The sequence below is a fragment of the Pelodiscus sinensis genome, chromosome 15 (genome assembly GCF_049634645.1).
Source record: "Pelodiscus sinensis isolate JC-2024 chromosome 15, ASM4963464v1, whole genome shotgun sequence".
NCBI lineage: Eukaryota > Metazoa > Chordata > Testudines > Trionychidae > Pelodiscus > Pelodiscus sinensis.
In genome coordinates this window covers 14403854-14428052 of record NC_134725.1, presented here as the reverse complement: position 1 = coordinate 14428052, position 24199 = coordinate 14403854, and the positions used below count along the sequence as shown (strand labels likewise).

Sequence of the window (24199 nt, the reverse complement as noted above, 5' to 3'; positions counted from 1 at the left end):
ATCATCTGATCATCTCCATTTTGGGAGGTACTATCACTTAGGAGAACAATAGATTTCCCTCCTCATGGGCAAGATTATAAAAGGATCCTGGGGTATGTCTACACTACCCCGCTAGATCGAACTAGTGGGGGTAATGTAGTCATCCGCAGTTGCAAATGAAGCCCGGGATTTGAATTTCCCGGGCTTCATTTGCATGAAGCCGGCCGGCGCCATTTTTAAATGCCGGCTAGTTCGAACCCCGTGCCGCGCGGCTACACGCGGCACGGAGTAGCTAGTTCGGATTAGGTTTCTAATCCGAACTAGCTAGTCCGTGCCGCGTGTAGCCGCGCAGCACGGGGTTCGAACTAGCCGGCATTTTAAAATGGTGCCGGCCGGCTTCATGCAAATGAAGCCCAGGAAATTCAAATCCCGGGCTTCATTTGCAACTGCGGATGACTACATTACCCCTGCTAGTTCGAACTAGCGGGGTAGTGTAGACATACCCCTAGAGAGTCCTCCATCTTTGTGTTCAGTCCTCCCCTTCACTTCAGAAGCATCTTTGCTATGGATAAAGAGTCTGGAAGGGTCTGTTGATGAGCCATCCTAAGATAGGATGCATTCCAGAGACTTTTAAGCTGGCAGTTTGTTACATCTCTGCTAAGAGCCTGCACCAGGAACATGGAGATTGATGTATGTAATGTGCTTTCTTTAGCAATTCTATTCTCAACCTTTTCCTTCTTTTTAGTAACAAATCTTCAGATTTTAGCTGCTAGAGGATTGGCCCCGGGTGCTCTTGTGGGTAAAATCTGAGGTGTAAACTTACCTGGCACTGTGGCTGGTCCTTTGCATGGGTGTTTAGTATGCTAGACCGGGAAAGGCCTCTTCAACCACCAGCCTGGCCCTGCCCACACTCCACCCTAAGAATGCCTATTATAGGTATTCTGGGGGTGGAGGGTTGCTACCCTCAGCATTCACTCCCCGCCGCCCACACACACACTGGAGGCCAGGGAGGCTAGAGCGTGCTGCCTGCTCTCCTCATATTCTGGGGCTGGAGAGACTGGAGTCGAGTGCTGCACATGCCCCAGGCCAGGGAGGCTCAGGCTGCATGCCCTCTATCCTCCCCATAGTTATGGCTGAGGAGGCTTGGGTCGTGCACTGCCCACCCTCCCCATGCTCCAGGACTGGAGAGTGGCATGCGTGTACCTGTCCTCTTTCACTCACCATGGGAGGGGGCCCTCAGCTGAAGGGGCTGGGGACTTGCCTCCCCAGCTTTAACTTCACCAACAGCCCAGTGTCTTTTGGGAACCTTTTTGTGGTTGGTGATACTGTTTTTCATAACCTCCCACCTGTGTAAGGTATGACACTGCTTGCGGTCCAGGTAACGCTGGAATGTCTAAGGGGATTGCTTGTGAGACTTCTTGCTGGCTAGATGGGCAGCTGGTGTGCTCTGTGTGACTGGTTTGCTACTTTATAGAGGAGGGCCCTAGTCTTGGGCTATAAGTAGCCTTGGTGCTAAGCGATTTGCCCTGATTTGACCCTCGCAGTGTTGCACCCAGACCACCTGTTATATTGCATCTGCATTTATAAAGCCTGGGAGAGTGGAGGTTAGTAGCAGTTCAGGAGCATGGGTGTGGAAGTAGCTAAGGAACTAGTAGCTGGGGTGGCGATTAGACAGAAAGGTGCCTATGGAGTCTGGTGGCAGTTTAGGAGGAAATCGCTGTTTTTACGGAGAGGGAGAATTAAAACATATCAGGTACAGGAATTAGGGGTTACTTATACATAGAGGCTACGTCTACATTGGCCCCCTATTACGGAATAGGGATGCAAATGTAGCACTTGGGAAGAGGCAAATGTGCGGGGGATTTAAATATCCCCCGCGGCATTTGCATTTTCATGGCCGCCGCTTTTTTCCGGCTTGGAGATAAGCCGGAGAAAAGCGTCCAGACTGGCGCGATCCTCTGGAATAAAGCCCTATTCTGGAGGATCTCTTATTCCTACGCGCATTTGCCTCTTCCAAAGTTCTACATTAGCATGCCTATTTCGTAATAGGCGGCCAATGTAGACGTAGCCAGAATGTATCCATTGCTCTGGTGAGTTGGTGTGTGTGAGCTCAATACAAACCAAGAACATGAATCACTGGGCTAACTCTGTGGTGAAGAGATATGTTGAGAAACTTGCAATGGGAGAGGTAATTATTTACCCAGGGTGGGAGCTTGGGGATAGATTTCCTCAAAGTTCAGGAACAAATGTCTATAAATTAGGAGCATGTGAGTGTTGCACATGGAGTCAGGCTGACTTATTGCTTAGCCCAGGCTAATAGTTAGTGTAATGGCTTAGTTTATAGTTCTAGGTAGGTGGATTTTGAATGTGGTCCATCCACATTAGGAGAATGGACAGTTTTGTATCCAGACTGGCAGTGGGATGGGTGTATCCACACAATACCAGAAAGATGACGAGTGTACATCAGTTAACATATATACTATTAATTGTTCTCTTTATATCTGCCATGTAATGACAGACCTGCTGCTGACAGTGGGCACATCTCAATACCTGCTCCGATGATCAGCACATTGGTGCTACTGATACTGTAGTTGCTGATGGAGATACATTTTGCCATAACCTTTGTCCTTCTTTGTGTCAGAAGAGCCTGAATAACAATTAAGGAGATGACTGTCATTAATAGGTCAAGGTTTTAACTTTGCCAGGTACAAATGCAAAGAGCCAAGAGTTGTTCTGTAAAGCAGCTTAGATGAAAGCTTTCCTCATACTGGCTAAAGAGGATTCCAAACTCACATCCAACAAAAGCATTATAAGACTATAAAATCTTTCCTCCAGGCATGTCACTAAGCCACTCCCAGAAGGCAGGTGAAAAATAAATCCATCACCAGCCACAAATTCATCCAGGGCAGAAAGTTTGAGTATCAAACAAAGCTGCAGCTGTGCTAGCTCAATGGCCTTACAATTATTCACCAGCAAGTTCTAGCAAAGTTAACTTCTGCCACCCTACGTCCCCTACTTTGCCGATTTAAGAGCTCAGCACAGAATGGTTGGGTGAAACACCTATTCTGAGATAGGAAGGTGTCAAATCCCAACATTCACATGTGTAACCTGGATAGATGGAACAAGGCATCACAAATCATCTGTCCACGTGCTGGCAGCTACAACTGTAAGTTTGGGCCAAATCTTGGAGTCACTGGAGCTCCTTAGATGTACATGGGTAGATATCAGAACATGGCTCCTAATAGGTAAAATGTCCATAGAATAGTAAGAGTGGAAGGAACCACGAGAGTCTTCTAGTCCAGTCCCCTGCACTCAAGGAAGGACTAAATATTGTCTAGACCACCCCGACAGGTGTTAGTCTAATCTGCTCTTAAAAATCTCCAATAACAGAGATTCTACAACATTCATAAGCAATTTATTCAAGCACTCAACCACCCTGACAGGATTTTTTTCCCTAATGTCCCAACTAAACTATCCTTGCTGTAATTGGAACCCATTGCTTCTTGTCCTATCCCCATAAAGATAACATTTCTTCTTCTTCTTCTTCACAGCTTTTTGTGTACTTAAAAACTGTTACGTCCCCCCCTCAATCTTCTCTTCCCCAGGCTTAACAAAAACTTTTTTTTGCAAATCTTCCCTCATAGATTATATTTTCTAGAGTTCTATGTTGGTGGGCCTTATGTGTGGTCTGTACACATTCTTCATTTTTGTTGCAAATCTGAGCATTCTCTAAATGCAATGCTACAGCAGTCCTTGTGGAACTCACTAGAAGACAGGAGATAACCTCAGTAAGTTGAACCCCATCGTAGCAGTAAGGATGCAGGGTGGAAGTGTGGATGATCTATTTATTTGCTGTTTGGACATTTGTTTACCTAACCAGTGGGCCAAAGGATCAAATCTCCTTTGCTTCTTGGCATGTTGTAGTCCCCCGCCCCTCTATTTGGATACCAATGGAATCTCTTGCCCTCACCTGTTTGCTCGCTCGGATGTACACCTTCTCCTTCTCAATTTTCACCTGAGGTGAGAAGACATATTTAGAATATTTAGAACATATTTGTCGCATATTTAGAATCTCTAGGTTTAAATTGCCTGTTTATCTATTCTGTGCTAGCCAATGTTGAATTGCATATAAGTCAGTGCAAAACAGGTTCTGTCCATTCAGACACATTGCACCATTTGCTGTATTTCTCAGCACCACCATATCCGGGGGGGGGCACCTAGACACCCTTCCTCCCCACTTCTCTCCCCACCCCACTGGTTTTCACCAGCAGCAGCCTTTATGTCAGGAGTGGCCAATTCGTGGCTCTCCAAAGAAAAAATTGCAGCTCCTGCACCTGCACTCGCGGCTCTGAAAGGGGCAGCGTGTTTTGCTCTGAAAGAGACAGAGATGGAGTTGCAGTGTCCCATGCAGGCTTCAAAATGGCCGCCTTTAAAATGGTTGCCATAAAATGGCAATGCCGCTCTACTCGTGGCTTTTTGTTTTTGTGGGTTTTTTTTCTTTTTACTCGACTGAACATGGTGGCCTCAACAACTTTTTCCCCCTTGGCTCTTCGTGGTGTATCTAGCACTATGTTGACTCTTCGTCTGTAACTGGTTGGCCACCCCTGCTTTATGTAACAAGCTCTTCTCTCCCTCTCTCCTTCCTCCTTAACCTGGAGGCATGGGCAGCAGGCAAGGGGAGGCATGCCTTCCCTGGGTCTTAGTGCACAACCTCTCCCTTCTTACTATCCCTATTCTGACCATTCCTGAAGGCTCCCACAACAGACTGCTGCTGCTTGCACATCCTTAGTGGATCTTTTAACTTAGAAGTGAAAAGCCTTGCAGCTTGCCAGACCTATTAGCATAACACTGGACCTGTGAAAGAGCCATTAAGTGATAATGAAACCATTTAACAGGCTTGTGCCAACCATGAATTTATGGACAGAATCAGTTATGCATTACTATGTCTAGAGGACCTTTGTTTAAAATTTGCTTTAAATATTTCATTAGTTTGTTGCTGAACATTATGAAAATTACATCTCTAAAAAAATCCTTCCATAGATATTTAGATGCATAATCTTCAATATTCAGTTTTAGCCTCAAATCCTTGGAACTTCAGACATATATTTTTAAATAATTTTTTCAATAGACCACCCTCATCTAATATATGCATTTTAATTACTATAGCACAAAACCTGCTTCCAAAGTCTTTCTGTCCTTACTATTCATCCCTTCAGTCTTTTCACCCTCTTCTCCCATGCTGAAGAGAGTCCTTACAGGGAAAACATTCCTTTTCTTGCAGATAGTTGGACAAATGAGTTTCCCTTTTACTTCTGACTATTTAAGAGAACCCTCTACCAAGAACAGTACCTTACTAAGGGAAGGTGCTGTTATGCCTAAAATCTTTGGAAGCATATTTTAACAATCATATAGTGAAATTTCATAAACATGTCTATTATTATGAAAAGCACACAAAATAAATTAGTATTCCTTTTTCCTAAAAGCAGTGAACTTTGCTATGAACACACTAAACCTTTTTGACTTATTAATTTACAATAATGTCTTTGTTTGAGTGAGTTTAAATATGTAGTAATCTGGAATGATTGCTTTATATTTTAAATGTACTCTTAAGTCTTCATAAAATCAGCTTAGAAATTCCAATGAAGAAAATGTAAAACAGAGAAGGACTGCACCTTGTATGCCTCAATATTTACTGTTGTTTTCAGTAGAACAACTGACTTGCCCTTTCTACAAAGTTTTTGAAAATAAATCTCTAGCAAATCTCAAGGTGTGTGTATAGATATAGATTAAAAAAAATCTGTGAGTGACTTTTTTATTCCCTAATTTAGCACTTTTAATTAGGTACCTTCTTCAAGTCCAGTCTCCACAATCTGGCATGCAGTGGAAAACATGTTTCATTTTCTTTTGAAATGAGTCCCCCGTTCCCCCCATGTCATTTGCTCCATTTAGTTCAGGGATTTGGCTAGAACTGGTGGGCAAACAGAAGAAGAAAACAGTGGGGAGGATGCATGCCCTGGATGAGCAGGGGTAGAGCATGGGGGAGGCCACAGGCTGGGCAGCTTGCCTGCCCAAATAGCAGCTTCACTGACTGGCCGTGTCAGGAGCTGGCAGGTACTTGCAGAGGGGTGCAAGGAAAATGGGGCAGTCGCAATCATGAGGGTCAAGTAGAGGAGGGAGCAATGAGTGGGATCAATTGGGACACTCCAGCTCTGCACTTGGAAAGGAAAACACTTTCCCCACCCCCATATGAGTCATTTATTTCTCCGTAGATTGGAAGATCTTACCTGGAATTTGGGCAAGCTGTCCAATCCAGGAAAGTCCTCAATATCACCAGTGCCAATGCTGAAACAAGCACCATGCCAGGGACAACGTACTCTTCCTTTGGATAAAACTCCTGTAAAAGGCATGGCAGGAGTGAGTCATACTTCTCCATAGTTTCCTCCCGCCCGTTTCCTAGCAATCCTGGTGAGCTCTTAGTTCAGCAACACCCAGACAAAGTTACTGATGGCCAGAGATCAGGGATGGCCCCATTTGTGCTGGACCAGTAACAGTGCAGTGCAAAAGCATTTCAACATATAGTCAGCGAGCTGGAGGCCAGAAGTGACCACTATGATTGTCTAGTCTGATCTTCTGCATTGCACAAGGCCCAGAAACTTTAACCAATGCTTTCTGCAGTGAAAGGAACCTATTCTCTAGGACAGATCATTTAGAAATTCCAAGCTCTGTGTGTGGCTCTGCTGTAGTTCTGCTTTTCCCCTGGAAGACAGAGCTCTTTCCCCAGCTCACGCTCACTGTCTTTCCACACCTAACCAGCCATGGTCTCCCACAGTATTCTTGCCAGCAAATTAGAGAAGTATGGATTGGATAAATGGATAAAGTGGGTAGAAAGCTAGCTAGATTGTTGGGACCAACGGATAATGATCAATGGCTCCCTGTCTGGCTGATGGTAAGTTTCAAGCAGAGTGCCCTAATGGTCAGTTCTGGGGCCAGTTTTGTTCAATATCTTTATTAATGACCTGGATGAGGGGATGGGTTGCACCCTCAGCACGTTTGCAGACGACACTAAGTTTTTGGGGACAGGTAGATACATTGGAGGGCAGAAATAGGATCCAGAATTACCTAGACAAATTGGAGGATTGGGTCAAAAGAAATCTGATGAGGTTCAACAAGGACAAGTGCAGAGTCTTGGGAAGAATGCCAAGCACTTCTACATGCTGGGGATAGAGTGGCTAAGTAGCAGTTTGGCAGAAAAGGACCCGGAGATTACAGTGGATGGGAAGCTGGATGTGAGTCAGCAGTGTGCTCTTATAACCAAGGAGGCTAATGGTATATTAGGGTGCATTAGGCGGAGCATTGCCAGCAAATCTAGGGAAGTGATTATTCCCCTTTATTCGGCACTGGGGAGGTCACATCTGGAATATTGGGTCCAAATCTGGGGCCCCCATTACAGAAAGGATGTGGACACTTTGGAGAAAGTCCAGCAGAGGGCAACCAAAATGATTAGGTGGCTGGAACACTTGACTTATGAGGAGAGACTGAGGGTGTCATAACCATGAGGGTTGGCCAGCAGCCTGGGGACTAAGGAGTTAACTATGTCCCTGTACCTAGCCAGGTAGCAGTCAGCCAATAGAAATGCAGGTAGGGATTTCAAACTGACAAAGGAATTTTTGGGTTTCCCTCCTTTGTCTCTGAGCCACTTTGCTCTCTAGATACCTTTAGAGACAGAAGACATGTCTCTCTCCAAGAAAAAGACTCTTCATGATGTGTAAGTAGGGTAAAGTCTAGATAAATCTGTCAGGTTTTATTGTTTTCTGGTTTGGGAATTTGGATCTGATATCTCTGCTGTTAGAAATGGGTTTTCCTCTCTTTTGCAACTAAGTTTTGACCATGGCGGAATCCTCCATGAGTATGTTAATTGGTGACTGTTATCATCTAGCCATTCTAACTACGCTTGTAACTGGGGTATTTTTTTGATAATAAGAGTTCTTTCTTTTTTATTTAACCTGGTATTGGTTAATTTTTGTGTCCTGGTTTTACTTTAGGGCTGAGATTTCCCAAGTGATCTCTTTCTTGGTTTTTCTTGTAATACTTGGGTGGTGGCAGTGGTTTTTTTATGATTTTTATTTCCCAAAGTCCGGGTGTTAAGATTTTCGGGGAAGTTTTTGTACCAAAGCCTATAGAGGTGAGGTTTGGAGGTTGCTTTTGCAGGCTCCCACTTCTGCATTCATTGTGCCAGAGTGGGGAACAGCTTTAGTCTGCAGAAGGAAGAGTGAGGGGGGATTTGATAGCAGCCTTTAACTACGTGAAGAAGGTTCCAAAGAGGATGGAGAGAGGCTCTTTTCAGTGGTGACATTTGACGAAAGGAGGAGAAATGGTCTCAAGTTGCAGTGGGGGAGGTCTAGGTTGGATATTAGGAAAAACTATTTAACTAAGAGAGTGGTGATGCACTGGAATGGGTTACGTAGGGAGGGGAATGAATCTCTGTTCCTAGGGGCTGTAAGCCCCAGATTGACAAAGCCCTGGCTGGGATGATTTAGTTGGGGTTGGTCCTGCTTTGGGCAGGGGGCTGGACTCGATAACCTCCTGAGGTCTCTTCCAGCCCTAGGATTCTATTATTCCATTTAGAACCAAAGCATTTAAGAGAATACGATCTTAGGAAGAATAATTTACATGCCTGCCTAATTTTTCTAAGCCTTACCATTCTCTGGAATTCACAAAACACCCAGCTCCTTTAGATTACTCCACCAAGCATCTCTGTGGCCTCTGTGCCCCTGGTAGCCCTGACATTTGATGCCCCAACCACTGTCTCCTGGAGCCAAGGTATAGTCAGGCCTGCCAATGCCAGGGGGACACGGGTTCCAACAGCAGTGGCACCCTGAGGCCTTTAAATGCTAACAGAGTGCCACATAGCATGCTCCAAGCAATGCTGGGGTGGGAGGGGGGAAATGCTGTGGTTGGGCTGGCACTGCCCTTTCTGCATGAAACTCTACCCTTTTTAGGAGTGCAGAGATGGCCCACCCACCTTGTCAAAGGGCCTGTCAGGTCATAGAATCATAGAATAACCTTAAATGACTGCTTCTTGAAGCAGCTGGTCCTGAAACCCACAAGAGGGGAGGCAATTCTTGATTTAGTCCTAAGTGGAGGACAGGATCTGGTCCAAGAGGCGAATATAGCTGGACTGCTTGGAAATAGTGATCATAACATAATAAAATATAACATTCCTGTGGTGGAAAAAACACCACAACGGCCCAAGATTGTGGCATTTGATTTCAGAAAGGGAAACTACACAAAAATGAGGAGGTTAGTTAAACAGAAATTAAAAGGTACAGTGCCAAAAGTAAAATCCCTGAAAGCTGCATGGAAACTTTTCAAAGACACCTTAATAGTTGCCCAACTTAAATGTATACCCCAAATTAAAAAAACACAGTAAGAAAACCCAAAAAGGCTGCCATGGCTTAACAACCAAGAAAAAAAAGCAGTGAGACACAAAAAGGCATCATTTGAAAAGTGGACATTAAATCTTAGTGAGGAGAATAGAAAGGAACATGAAACTCTGGGAATGTAAAAATATAATAAGAAAAGCCAAAAAGAAGATTGAAGAACAGCTAGCCAAAAACACTTTTTAGAGTGACAAATCTAAGGAACTGTCCCAGATAGAGGTATCTTTAGAGGAGGTTTGGGAACAAATTGATAAACTTAACAGTAATAAGTCACTGGTGCCAAATGGCATTCACCCAAGAGTTCTGAAAGAACTCAAATGTGAAATTGCAGAACTATTAACTATGGTTTGTAACCTATCCTTTAAATCAGCTTCTGTACCTAATAACTAGATGATAGCTAATGTGACGCCAATATTTAACAACTAGCCAATTAGCCCATCATAAGACAGGATTTTCAGATCTCTCCTCCACGTCGGTCTTCTCTCTTGAGCCTCCAGTTTCTCACTCCGTCTCTCTCTCTCCTCCTCCTACTGCCTCCTCCCCCCCCACCTCAGCTCTCCTCCACCTTCACCTCCTGCCTCTCTCTGTCTCTCTTTCTCTTCTCCTCCCCCTCCTGCCTCTCACTCGGGGGACCACGGAGCCCAAACGGCCGAGCGGCGCAGAAGTCAGCCGAGTGCCATGGTGGGAGGCGAAGGACGTGACTCAGGCAACAGCGCTGCCCAGAGGGAACAGCCAGCATTGCAGCATTACAGAGTCACAGACATTGGGCTACTATATATATGATGGTTGTAGAGGTGGTCCAGGTAATTACAGACCAATAAGTCTAATATCAGTAGTAGGGAAATTAGTTGGAATTATAGTAAAGAATGAAATTGTCAGATACATAGATGAACATAATTTGTTGGGGGAAAAGTCAACTGTGTTAATTCCCCTGGTTTTTAAGATTAAGAGGGAAACTTTAGCAGGGAAGTGGCTCCTTTCATGAAGTCCAGGGTCCATTTATAAACTGGCTAGACACTTTCCTCAAGGCCCTGGTCTTTGTTAAAGCGACCTGTGTTGCAAATTCTGCTCCTTGGAAAGGACTCTCCTGCTCGGGAGCACTGGTTAGACCTGGCCACACAGCACTACAAAGAACAGAATTGTCAACAGTTGCAGCTTGTGCTTCATGAGATTAGCAGCTCTTGGAGCTATCTGAATGGCTTCACAGAGAACAGGATCTTCAGCACAGCAACCTGCAAATACTCAGCCAGCTGAAGCACTTCATATCTGAACTGCATTAACAGCTTCACAGAAATCCTGGTCTTTGGCAGAGCAGAAGATCTGATGCCACCCAGTTGCCCCTTGGCTAACCAACTTGCACTTATCAGTTATATCAAACAGCAGGTTTATACCACTTCCTAAACCATTTAAAAGGCTCCCACATACTGCGTATCTGGAAAGAGACATCGTCAATGTGGAAAACTCTTCATGGGCCAACAGTCATCCCCAAAATTCAGTTATCACAAAACATTAACAACATTTACTTTTTGTTAATTAAAACAATGGCATGCATCCAGAGAGCCCAGCATGTATAGACTTTTAACTGATTACAGTTTGTGGCTTTTAAAAGTCAAGAGACTCAGAATATAAAATTATTTTAGGACAATTTTTAACAGATTAAGATCTGGAAACAGAAACACATGAAAATCCAGACAAAATTCAAACTTTACAGCACATCACACATGAGCACTAGTACTTTTAATGCAATAAGAAGGAGGTGCAACTCCTGCTTTAAGTATAAACTAAAACTGAGTCTTAACTATGGGGGTCACAGTGTCTCCATCATAATTTTTTTTCTGTTCTTCAAACATTATTTCAGGAGACTTCAATCAGAGATGTACTGCATAGGCTAGCATGTGATCTGGTAGCAGACCAAATCGGGGCAGAATGCTGAAGATTTTGATCCTTGTATTTGATTATACATGCATGTGTACTTCAAAGGCAGGATGTCTCTACAGAACAAAAAATTCTGCAATGTAGTGAAAGATACCAAATCGCTGAGTTGTCTGCTTGTAGGCCCATCATCTGTTATGAATATGCCTAATTCATACTCTTACACCCAGAGAGAGCAGACTAACCTTTCACCAGTGGGGCTCCATAGTGAGGGCATTTGTGTCCCATTGCATAGTATTCTCCATTTTCCCTGATCAGCAGAGCCTTCCCACAACCCAGGTCCACTTCTCGCATCCTGAAGGCAAAAAACATGAGAAGCATAATACACATCACAAATATTTATTATTACTATTATTTATCATCACTATTTCCCATTTAATCTTATAAATACAAGTGATCAGTTTCATTATGGTCTATTGGATTCTCCAATTCACTTTCTTTAAAAAAGAGTCACTGATGCTTAAAAAAGGTGCTACAGAAGTACAAATGGGTATGAAAAATTGTTTGAAAAGTTCACTGGTGTTTTGCTAATGCCCATTGTTTAGAGACAGTGATTTCCATATTCAGTGGCACTTGTGTCCCCAGAGGAAATCATTCTGGACTGCTTCCTCAGGCTATGTCTACACTGCGAACCACAATTTGTATACCTTTTTCCTCTTGTGTTTTTGAAAAAGCCTTTTCCGACATTTGGCCCATCTACATGGGGCCAAATGTTGGAAAAACCTCCACTTTCAGAACATCCCTTATTCCTCATAAAATGAGGAATACAGAGATGCCAAAAGAATGTGCCTGCTTTTTCGGAAACTGTTCCGAAAAAGCAGACGTGTTCCCTGGATGAGGCAGAGTTTTTCCAGGATACCAGAGAACACTCTGCAGTCTAGATATAGCCTCAATATAGACACAACCCAAAGCCCACTGACATCAGGGGGAGTCTCTCCCATTTTCTATGGATCTGCCCGTAGGGAACTGACGCAACAGTAAGAACTCTACTTGATACTATTTCCATTTAATCTGGGAATGCTCTTGCAGAGTGTGCAGGCCTTGTTCTGGCCAGCCACTTTAATCAGCGTGAGGCTAGGGTCCTGCAACATGCAACTGATCAGACTGTCTTTGAGGTCACTTCAAAAGCTACCAAAGTCCCAGACCTAGCTTGTCCCTTTCTCCTTTAGGCTAGAGTTTATTACAACTGTACATTCTGATCCACTCTGGCTGTCACGTGCTAGAAAGTCAGCCTCAAGCTTTTGCATTAGCTAATGATTTGTGTTTAGCTTTAAGTAGAGGCTACTTACTGCAACTGAAGGGTTTTCAAGATGTGTGGTCTCTAACTGTACTCCATCCATAGTATGCATGTGCACCATCTGCCTGAGTGTTGCAATTTTGAAAAATAAGTATGTTGGTGTGCACATGCCTCATAGCTCTCCTCATGCTCTTGAGTGAGGGTATAATAAGCAGCTCAGGATGATGTCTACTTAGTCCTCGCTTCACTATGAATCTCATTAGATTTGCAGCAGAGTGGAAGGAAGGTGAGAAGTGAAATGCAGATAGGGCCCACACAGCTCAAGGAGTCTCCTGTTACAGTAAGTAATGGCCTCTTCTTTGAGTGCCAGGTCCACACAGGAGATTGACAAGTGTTATTCAGATTGGAGGTGGGTGCCAGGAAGCTGGCAATCAAGATGTGTGTAGTATTGCAGATCCCACTGCTGCATTCAAAGCAGCAACTTAGGCTGATGCATGATGTCTAGGTAACGTGTATATGGAGTAAGTGTCTGCTCTCCATGGGTATGTCTACACAGCAACATTATTTCAAACTTAGTCTGCGTCTACACTACACAGCAACATTATTTCAAACTTAGTCTGCGTCTACACCGCAGGCAGTTATTTTGAAATACTGTCAAGCTGGAGGACTTCTTGCTCCGACTCCTGTGACCCGCATTGCATGAGGAGTAAGGGAAGTCAGAGGAAGGGTGCTCTGTTTCAAAATAAGTGCTGTGTAGATGCTCCTTATTTTGAAATAAGATATGCAATTGACGTAGCTCCATTTGCGTAGCTTATTTCGAGTTATGCCCTGCAGTGTAGATACATCCCATGTGTCCTGCAATGAAACCACTTCCTGGAACACCACTCTAGTGACTCGCATGCTTGTGAAGTGGACTATTATGTGGCTGGGATGTGGGAGGTGAGCTAGTCTGCAGCATTTGGTGATGCAGCCAGAAACCCACTTAGAAATTCTCTGAGGGCACGTCTACACTGCGGCACTATTTCGGGATACTTCCGGTATCCCAAAATAGCTAGTCTGTGTCTTTGAAACAAGCCTGTTATTTCAAAACCTCGTTCCATAAGTATTAAGAGACATTTTGGAATAGCGGTTTATTTCAAAATTTGGCGCTGTGTAGACAGAGCCAAATTATGAAATAAGCTGTTTTGAAATTAACTCGAAATAAGCTATGTCATTTGCATAGCTCAAATTGTGTAGCTTTTTTCAAGCTAAGGATGCAGTGCAGACACACCCTGAGTGGATACAGCCTGACCACAGGATCTCTCTGCTATCATAACAAAGAGTCTTGAGAGACTTTGATGGACTTGGTTCTTTGCAGGTAAAAGCCAGTGAAGGAAACATCAAGGAAATGAAGTCTCTTCAGGTGAAGCATGGGGTTTCATAAAAACTGAATACTCTGGGTAAGGTGGAGTTAGGATCTTGGGTAGAAATTTAGGCTGAAGAGGAAGTAATGCTTTGTTCTTGTGAAATACTATAAAGCGGGCCTGACATACCAGAGTATAATCCAAACTAAGGATGTTAAAATGCAGTTAATTGATTAGTCAATGGAATTTCCATCAACTAGTTGATGGGCCCTTTCACATTCCTCCTTTGAAACGTACAAGGGCACTCGCTGGGGCCCTTGTATGTTTCAGAGAAGGAATGTGAAACACCTCATACAGCCCAGGGACAGTGGGAAGTCCTGATGACTCCAAGCTTCACGTGGGTGCCTGCTTTGAAATGCACAAGAGTCCCCAGCAGAGGCTCTTGTGCATTTCAAAGCCATGGAGCCCGGAGTCAGATGGGGGACTCACAGTCTCCTGCTGACCCTGAGCTCCATGCTAGCTGCATGCTGCTGGAGCTGGGGACTCCCCAGCTGACCTCGGGTTCCCCGCAACACTTTCCTGAACCCAAGATCAGCTGGGGAGTCCCAGCTAACCCCAGGTTTCAAGGAAGCATCACACGGAGATTCCCCCATGTTGTCCTTTCTTATGCAGTAAATCCTGGCTCTCCTTGCTGGCCTATTTTTGAAAGTTAGGCACCTGAATACCTTCATGAATCCAACCTCTCCTGTGCTCCTAGCTAGAATGCAGCTGTTCCCAAAGTGCAACAAAATGGAGCACCTGTTGGATTCTGCACCTGCCTGCCTTTACACAAGAATTGTCCCACTAGAAGAGTCCTTTTGGCACATGTTTAGATATCTTAGTGAGAGGGCCCTAAGCAGAAGTATGGGCTATTGCTAAATACATACTGCAGACTGCTTCAAGGACTCTGCTCCCTCTCCATGACATGTTTGGACCTTGCAGTAACCATGATATAAATGGAATAAAGAGATCAATGAACTTTCATGTTTCACCACATGCAAAAGGAACGAAGTCTTGCTGCATTCTTCAGCTGGATTTTATTTCAGACCAAGCCCACAGCTCTTGTTAAATAACAGCTCCAAAGATATGAAAAGATAAGAGAAATGGTTTACAGCCCCCCTAAAGAACCATTTGACCCGAGAGAGATAATCATCAGCATCTGATGGCTTGAAGCAAATACAGAAACTTGGTGCAAGGCCCACCTTCTACACTGGATTCCAGTCCAGAGACTCTATAACAAGCAACCAGAGTCCCTGTGCAGTCCAAAACCTTTTACTGTTTCTCTGTGCTTCTTCCTACACATAAGGCTTCCCCCTTTCTGGTTTTGCCAGTCTCCAACTCCCACTACTTGGTGACTGCAGCCTACTTCCCCAAGTACCTAGCTTTATACAGGCCCTGCCTGTTCCTGTACAGGTGAGACTCTCCTTAATTAGCTGCCTCCAAGAAGGATAGATTGAGCTAAATAGAAGTGGATAGTGCTTTGTGTCAAATCTGCGATTACCTGTTTTACAGTAATTGGCTCACAAGTGCCAGTTCTGCAAAGCCTTTGGATCAATGTTCTAACTGAGAAAGTACACGATGGAATATTGATAGGTTGAATATTGATATGCCAAATCAGATAAGAGAACAGGATGCTTCTTAAACATCTATTTATCATGTGTAGAAAGAAAAATTGTGTTTTCATGGGGGATTTCAATGGGGAGACATATGATAGAGGGCTTGGGATTGGACTAATGTCCTTGTAATTTCAAAAAATATATAGATCATTTTTAAAAAAACCACAACTGATAATGAAATCAACACGGTTACTTCTCTTTGAATATCATTTTGACACTAAAAGATGAAATTATTATTGAACTAGAAGCTAGCCATTGCTTAAAGGTAAGTGTGTACATTAATTATGTGGAAATAGAATACAGTCCAGACCAGTGGCATGTTCATACTTACTGCTTTAAAATGGCCAATTTCCCAAAGCTGAAGTAAATATGAACAAAACTGTTAGGGGAAAAAATGTAAAGCGCCAAGTAAGCAGGGCCAAGAGAAGTGAGACAAATAAAAGATATCGCCTCATCCACCTTGTCTCTCTAATATCTAGGGACACAACTACAACTATGCTTCTTGTAACAGAATCAGACTACTCTCAGATATGGCACCAAAACCCCACTAAAATTAAAGGCTTTCTCAACCTATGATATCCATTTGCAACTGAAAGCAATGGTGGAATCTGTCAGAGTATCAGTCAGTGGCACATGTTGATGAAAACACATTCATGGCAAAATAAAAAAAACCCAATTGATTATCTATTATTGGGGAAGATTTTTTTTCCATTATGAAAATTGTTACATTAAAAATCAGGGCTGTAAAACTGCACATAAGGTGGTATTTCCATTAGCACAAATAAGTCAGAAAATTCCATTCTTTGTGAGAGAATAAATGGACAAGGAACTAGATGAACTAGAAAAACAAGACATGATAGAAGTGGTATGTGGGCCTACTGCATGAATGCCATACATACTTGTTTTACTCAAACTAGTTTGCTAAAAGGATAAATTGAGAACTTCGCAAATAAAGAAACTTACAAATAATTAAAGAAACAACTGAAGGAGACTAGACAAGGTCTACTGGAAATAAGTATCGGATCTCCATAGCTGGAATTCCACAGCCGATTGCACAGAACATGAAAGAATTTCATGTATCCAAAACCATTAAAGATGAGTAGTGTCTTATTAAAACTGAAGGAAGATAATAATACCCTTATTAAAAAGATAAACTGCACTGGCTGCAGATCATCAGATTATCTTGGATTTGTCAAAGGGAAAGAGCTAATGAGAAAAAAGGAACAGTTTAAAAAAAATAGATAAGGACACAGGTCCTGATGCAGCAAAGCAGTAACATACATGCTTTGCTATAAGCATATGCTTAAATGCCATGCTGATTGGAAACCAATTTAAGCACAAGGTTGCAATTAAGCATATGTGCAATTGTTGAGCTCATAACGTGCCACATTTCATAGACTCGTGCAGCTTTGCTGTTTAGCTCTGGCAACATTTCAATTACAGTAGAGTAAATGGTGTAGCATGTATAAAGCCCTCTGGGATCATTCAGGCTAAGTGTAAAAATGTTAAACACTTACTGTCCATTCTCAAGGTCCTTCACATGGCACACTGAGGCTTCAACTACGTCTTTCAGGTTCTGGTAGGGGTTGAGAGTGATGGGATGTTCATCGAGGTGGTAATGCCGGGCAGTTCCATTGACTTTGTAAACAAGTGGACTGGCTTTCCCATTGGGGGACATCTCTTCCTTGGCCCTCTCTTTCTCTGGTAGCACAACTTCAATTTTCACTTCAACTGTAGGAGCAAACAGGAATCTGCATTAAAACTAAGCAGCAGCTTTTTAAGTCCATCTGAATAAATTCCTCAGAAATCTACAGAGAATGCTATTATGACCTTGAGACATTACCTCCAGCTCTCATAGCATCACTGGCTTTCAGGAAATTCTAGGGGACCCGATACATGACACTCAAAATTGTAATCTTTGCTGCCTTGGCTGGGAAGATGGCAAATTTAATCTCAGTTTAATTTAGTCTTGACTTAATTTTAGTATTCATTACCCCATTATTCCTTTTTAAACCATCCACCACTGGCTTTCCTTTCCAACCAAGTATTTTTGTGAAACCCCATTTAATCCATGTTAGTCTTGTTCCCTGTTAATGAAATACAGATGCTAGCAATGGGATGTAATTTCTGCTTTGACTTGGAGGGCTCCATTTCTACTGGTAGACAAGCCCTCACTTCTCTGAAAACAGATAAAAAACTCTCCCCGTCATTAATAGCCAATATTAAATGAGAGGTAATGCTAAAACCATGCCATTTAGCATATTAAGCGTGTACACAGCTGAGCAGGCTTTTGCTACCCTTTTAGAGGACAATTAATAAGAAACTGATTATTAATTTCAACATAGTGTTCCAATTCTTATGAATCCTGAGCATTAAATAGAGAAGGTGCACAAATTTGACAACAGAAGATGAAAAATATCCTGGAGATGAACAGCACAATTAGAACTGGGTGAGATGTTCCTAGAAAACATTTTCAAGCAGTGTTGGCTGCTTTTCAAATTCTAAGTTTTGACAAAGCTTCTGGAGAAGGAAAAACCTTCCTAGAAACCATGTAGCTCCAAGATCGGCACTTAACACAATGCCTACGTTGCATGTGAGTTCTAGTCTCAGCTGTACTGTCAATTGGCCTTTGTACTTATGAATGTAAATGATATTGCAACTGCATGCAATATCTTTGGGGATGATATTGTATTAAGAGTGTCAATGGGTCTTTTTTTTTATGGGCCAGGGACTGTTGCAACTTCAAGGGGAACCTTACCATGGGAGCTAAATGCAATGCGGGGGGGGGGGGGGGGGGGAGAGGTGATTAGGGAAAGTCATTGAAACTGTCAGCATGTCCAAAGTGGTACTGTCTGCTGGAGAGGTTTGCGTATGTTAGTCCAAGCATAGTTTTTTGAGACAAACAGATGAAAAAAGGACTTTTTAATGTAAAAAACTGCAAATAAATTGCCACAAGGGCTTCTTTCAGATCCAACCAGACAGGATCTTCTCTTCAAGGGGTATCCCCCAACCCTTGCAGAAGCAGTAAGGTCTTCGGCTTATTAGGTCCCATTGTACCTACGAGGGTGGCCTCATCTGAACTCTTAGCATTGTGGCAAGGTCCTTGCCTAGACCCCTTGCCTTGGGACCCCTTCTTTGGTCACAAATCAACAGGAGACCCTAACTTGTGCAATCACCCATGCCTTTTATTGTCAGTGCCAATTTTGCACCACCTTCTATTTACAGAGCTTTTGTTCACAGCAGACTCAGCCAGCCTCTCCTTCTGGATGGGGTGCACACCCTGGCTCCTTGTTCCTCTTTCACGTCCCCTCTGGCTGCCTTATATAGCCCTCTGGCTAATGAGGCTCACAGCTGCTTCCATTAGGCCCGTGGTCACCAACAAGTAGATCGGGATCGACTGGTAGATCTTGGAGCTTCTGACAGGGGATCCTGACTGGTTTGGCTGGGAAGCTTTCAAGCGCTGGCACTTCAGTTGCCCCTCCACCCACTGTTGTGCTGCTCCTGCCCTCTGCCTTGCAGCTGCCTCCCTGGGAGCCTCCTGCTTGCTGTGCAGGGTATGGGAGGGAGAAGAGGGGGTGCTGATGTTAGGGTGTCCGTCTTTCCCCTACTTCTATACTCATTCTCTACACAGAGAGAAGGGGCTGGAGGGAGCTTGGCAGTGCAACTCTGTGACTTTCACACACTAAGCGTCTCTGTCATTCTCACAAACACGCACTGTCCAGTCCTTCACTCATCTCCTGACCCAACACATATGGGTTGGGGGGGTTGTTGTTATTTCTCTTACTGCTTGCAAAGTTTGTGGTTTTGGTTTTTTGACTGTCCCTGCCCTGAACCTCCTCCTACATACAACCTCCTACACCTATGTGAGTCCCCCTGCACCCAAACTCCTTCCCAGAGCTTGCACCCTGAAACCGCTCCTGGACTCCCAATCCCCCACCCTGGGCTAAGCCCGGAGCCCATCCCACACTCCAAAGCCTTGGCCCAAGACCAGAGCCTGCTGCACCCCTACCCCTTACTCCAGCCTGGTGAAAATGAGTGAGGATGGGAGAGGAAGGGAGATGGAGTGAGCAGGGTGAGGCTTCGGAGAAGGGGTGGAGCAGAGTCATGGTTCAAAGAAGGGGCAGGAGGGAAGCGGGGCAAGGGTATTTGGGTTTGAGGTAGATCTTATATTGCACTTAAATTCAAAAAGAGATCCTGTGTTTAAAAAGGTTGGAGTCCCCTGCATTAGGCCTTCAGCCCAGGGCTTACTCAGCTGGCATCCATTTGGCCTTTTCAACCTGGCTATAGTGACAGAGACTACTGGCTAAGTGAGAGGTGTCACAGCCTGTGTGTATCAACTTACTGCTTTTCTGTTTTTACCTTGAGAATAAAGATGCTTCCTTCAAAAGAGCCATGCAGTAACTTGTAACCTCTGGCAATATACCGGCTATGTCTACACAGCCCCCTCTTGTGCAAAAAAATATGCAAATGAGGCGAAGCAGGGAATATCACCGTGCCTCATTTGCATAATTAATGAGGCTCCATTTTTGGCAAGAGGCTTTTATGCAAAAACCCCCTCTTGTGCAAGAGCCATTCTTCCTGAAAAAAATACAGAAGAACGGCTCTTGCACAAGAGGGGATTTTTGTGCAAAAAGGAGCTGTGTAGACAGCTCCTTTTTGCGCAAAAGCCTCTGGCACAAAAATGGAGCCTCATTAATTATTCAAATGAGGCATGGTGAGATTCCATGGTTTGCCTCATTTGCATATTTCTTGTGCCGAATGGGCGCAGTCTAGACATAGCCTGTGTGTGGCTCTCAGAGGGAAAGCAAGGCACCGAGACTGGGCATATCCCTATGTAAGGCAGGGAACTTTGCAGCCTTAAAACCCACTGTCAGAAGGGAGTGGGACAATGCTCCCTGCCCACAGACTGGTGCCCCCTGGAGACCTGATTGGGCACTTCTGGAATGGGCCATGGAGGGGGAACTACAGGGTCAGTTATCCTCACACTGAAAGCAAATATTATCTGCATATGTTTCATAACATAAGGAAATAGTAATTATTTGCATTAGTAGCTGGGAAATGGGGCAAGTGAGATTCCTGTCACTTGCAGAGAAATTCTCATAATGCAAGGTTTTGTATGAGGTTCCTCACCCGTGAGGTTCGTGTGTGGCCTTTTCTGGCTAGTCAGGAATGTCACATGGAGCTGCACAAACTCCCCTTCCCACAACAGTTGCTTGTGGCTAGATTCACAGAGGAACTTAGGTGCAGTGATGTGCCCACACCTAGAAAATCTCTGGGAGTCACAACACCCAAGTTCGGTGCCTAGGCTCCCTCAGAATGGAATCCACAAAAGCCAGCATGGGATATGGCTCCCCACCTCAGCTATTCAATGGGCAGTGCCAAAGTGAGGGCTCCATCATCTCTAGGAGTGGACCACTTCTCTCTTGTTGGCAAAATCTTTATTTAGCATTAAGCATCTGTGGCAGGGCGGGGGAGGAGCTGGAGTTCTTCCCCATCCCAGGAGAGTACCCTCCCGATTTGTCTAAGAGCTACGAGGGCTGTCCTGCTCAAACATTTTGCAAATTCACCTATGGAGAGTCAGCTCTGGGAGGTGAGCTCTAAGCACACCAGATGGCAGGCAAGTACTTTTTTCCCCCAGTTTGGCTACGTCTACACTGGCCCCTTTTCCGGAAGGGGCATGTAAATTTCACTAGTCGTCGTAGGGAAATCCGCGGGGGATTTAAATATCCCCCGCGGCATTTAAATAAAGATGTCCGCCGCTTTTTTCCGGCTTTTAAAAAAGCCGGAAAAGAGCGTCTAGACTGGCCCCGATCCTCCGGAAAAAGTGCCCTTTTCCGGAGGGTCTTATTCCTACTTCAAAGTAGGAATAAGACCCTCCGGAAAAGGGCACTTTTTCCGGAGGATCGGGGCCAGTCTAGACGCTCTTTTCCGGCTTTTTTAAAAGCCGGAAAAAAGCGGCGGACATCTTTATTTAAATGCCGCGGGGGATATTTAAATCCCCCGCGGATTTCCCTACGACGACTAGTGAAATTTACATGCCCCTTCCGGAAAAGGGGCCAGTGTAGACGTAGCCTTTGTGTTTCGCTCTGGGGCAGATATCTGGACACAGGGAGGGAAGCAGCTGCGTGCATACTCGCAGACAGAAAAATACTCACCAAGCAAACATTTATTGCAAACCTGTAGGTGCCACATGCGTTTATGCACCGACAGGGTTTGGTGGCAACGGATAAAGGCTTGATAACTCCCAGTGGGCCTGATTCTGGGATGTAGGCACCTAATGTGGCAGTTAGGCTTGTAAGTCCTTTTATTAATCCAGTCTTTAGTGCCATTCAGAGTTACTCAAACTGCCCCAGGTCAGTGGCTCTACTGTGGAGGAAGAAGCCCTCAGCCAAGACCCCATGACACAGAGAAGCAGCAGCAGCAGCCAGGGATGAGGGAAAGGTGGGGAAGAACAGAATTGCAGGCAGAGGGGTAGGAGAGGGAGATGCTGCAGGAGGCTAAGGGGTGGGATAGCTCAGTGTCAATGGCCTTTAGTTATGAGATAGGCAGTGAAGAGTCACAGCAGCTGGGAGAGTTGGGAAGGAGGAAGGGGGAGAGGGTCAGGTTTTACTGCACAGTGCATCTTAAGGCAGATGTGCTGGCATAATGAGGGGGGCAAAAGCAATGCTTTGTCTTCTCTATTCCCCTACAGCTCTGGGCCTGCTCTCTGCCCTAAGATTGTTCCTGAAGACTGGCCAGGTGCTAAGCAGGGATGAGGCCTGACACCTCCTCATTCCCTCCAGAACATCTGGGCAAGTTCATAAAAAGGAATATGAAAATGACTATACTTGGGACACAGAATTAGCAGGTACAAGAGAACCTGTGAGGATGACTGTGGCTGGGAAAACAGTAACAGAAAGAGAGTTTGGTTTTACTAGGAGTTGTTACAGGTATTTAAGGTAGTATTATTATCCTGCTGAAGATTAATATACAGTCTAGCGATGGGGAGGCCATTCAAGAAACACATGCAGGCAGGTTACCTAAACAGCAGCTAGTACATAGGTACATGGGAGATCAGAGATCATTGTTGGTACCAGCTTAATTTACCATCTTTACTAGTGATCTAGACACAAGGAGCAAATATTAAGTTAATTAAACTTGTCAGAGTACTTCAGAGTAAGTGACACACTGGAAAGTGTGAAAGGAGAGAAGGGTGAAAGCAGACAGTAAACTAGGGAGTAGAAATGTCCAGTACAATAAGGCAGTAAAACAAGGCAAAGGCCAGATATTGAAAGTGGTGCCCAAACTTTCATGTCACATTTCCTCCCCTGTCTCCCCCCCAATAAATGGAATCTGTACATAAAGCTTCCTCCATTATTTCACGTGTGGCTCAACACTGGGGCTCTTTCCATTTCTTTCTATGTCCCCTTTTTCTTTTGCTGTGACACGGAGAGATCAGATACTCCCAACATGCATTCTTTAGGCCAGCCATGGATGATCTCCAAGAATTAAGGAACTGGCAGATGCAACTGCCAGCCCAGGAGCAAAGATTTTAATGCATTTGTAAACTCAGGCAGGCCCAGGGTCCATTGATTTCAAAGGATCTGGGATTCCTGGCCACTGCTGCCACTACAAAGCTATGGCAGTGGCCAGAGGCTGGTGTGACATGCACTAGGGCAGTGCCAACGGGCTAGCTGGCAGAGGCTCGTCTCTAGCTGTGCTCCTTCCTGTTAAAACCCCACTCCTTTTGGGCTCCAGAACCCGTCTTGGTATTTAAACTAACTACCAGTGTGGACACAAGAAAAAATGGATATAAACTGTCAATTGTCAAATTTAGACTTGAAATTAGATGGAGTGAAATTAGAACTCTCAGAGGAGTGAAATACTGGAACAGCTTCCAAGAAGTGTCATAGCTGCAAAATACCAAGCTGGCTTTTAGACAGAGCTTGGTGAGTTTATAGAGGGGATGGCATGGTGAAACTGAGCCACTATCTTCCATAACTAGTGATGAGACATAGCTGGGGAGGGCTCTGATTTGCTACAGGGAATTATTTCCCAGGTGTCTGGTTGGTGAGTCTCCTTAAAATGCTCAGGGTTGAACGGATTTCTATGTTTGGAGTCAGAGAGGAATTTCCCTCAAAGTCAGATTGTTGGAGATACTGGGGGGAGGAAGGTTGCCTTCCTTTGCAGCATGGGTCAATTGTTGGTTTGAGTTAGAATAAATGGTGGCTTCTCTGGAATTTGAAGTCTTTGGACTGTGATTTGAGGACATCAGTAACTCAGGCAGAGGTTGGGGTCTGGTACAAGAGTGAGTGGGTGAGGTTCTGTGGCCTGCTGTATGTAGGAGGTGAGACTAGACGATCATGATGGTCTGCTCTGGCCTGAAAGTCTGAGTCTATTATTTTATAGACATTGTATAAACTCTTATTTGTCTCCTCTCTAAGGATATATCTACACTGCATGGCTGTTTGGAAATAAGCTATTCCGGAATAGTTATTCTAAAATAGCTTATTTTGAAATAGCACGTCCACACTGAAGAGAAGCCTCAAAATTAGTCCAAGGTGGGCTTCTCTAATGTAAATATGCTATGTCGATTTAGAGCCACAGGAGGCACTGGGGAGGAATAACTTAGAA

The 24199-nt window shown here is 44.3% G+C and overlaps 1 protein-coding gene across 1 annotated transcript in view; it reads right to left on the bottom strand.

Annotated features, from left to right (window-relative positions):
- Positions 1-24199, bottom strand: part of AIFM3 (AIF family member 3) — a 103722-nt gene that overhangs the window by 46256 nt on the left and 33267 nt on the right. Inside the window, exons 3-7 of the mRNA XM_075898215.1 lie at positions 17104-17317; positions 11537-11646; positions 6264-6373; positions 3950-3994; positions 2530-2626 (exon numbers count right to left, since the gene is read on the bottom strand). Coding sequence (XP_075754330.1) covers positions 2530-2626; positions 3950-3994; positions 6264-6373; positions 11537-11646; positions 17104-17317 — 576 coding nt within the window. The remainder of the gene's footprint in view (positions 1-2529; positions 2627-3949; positions 3995-6263; positions 6374-11536; positions 11647-17103; positions 17318-24199) is intronic.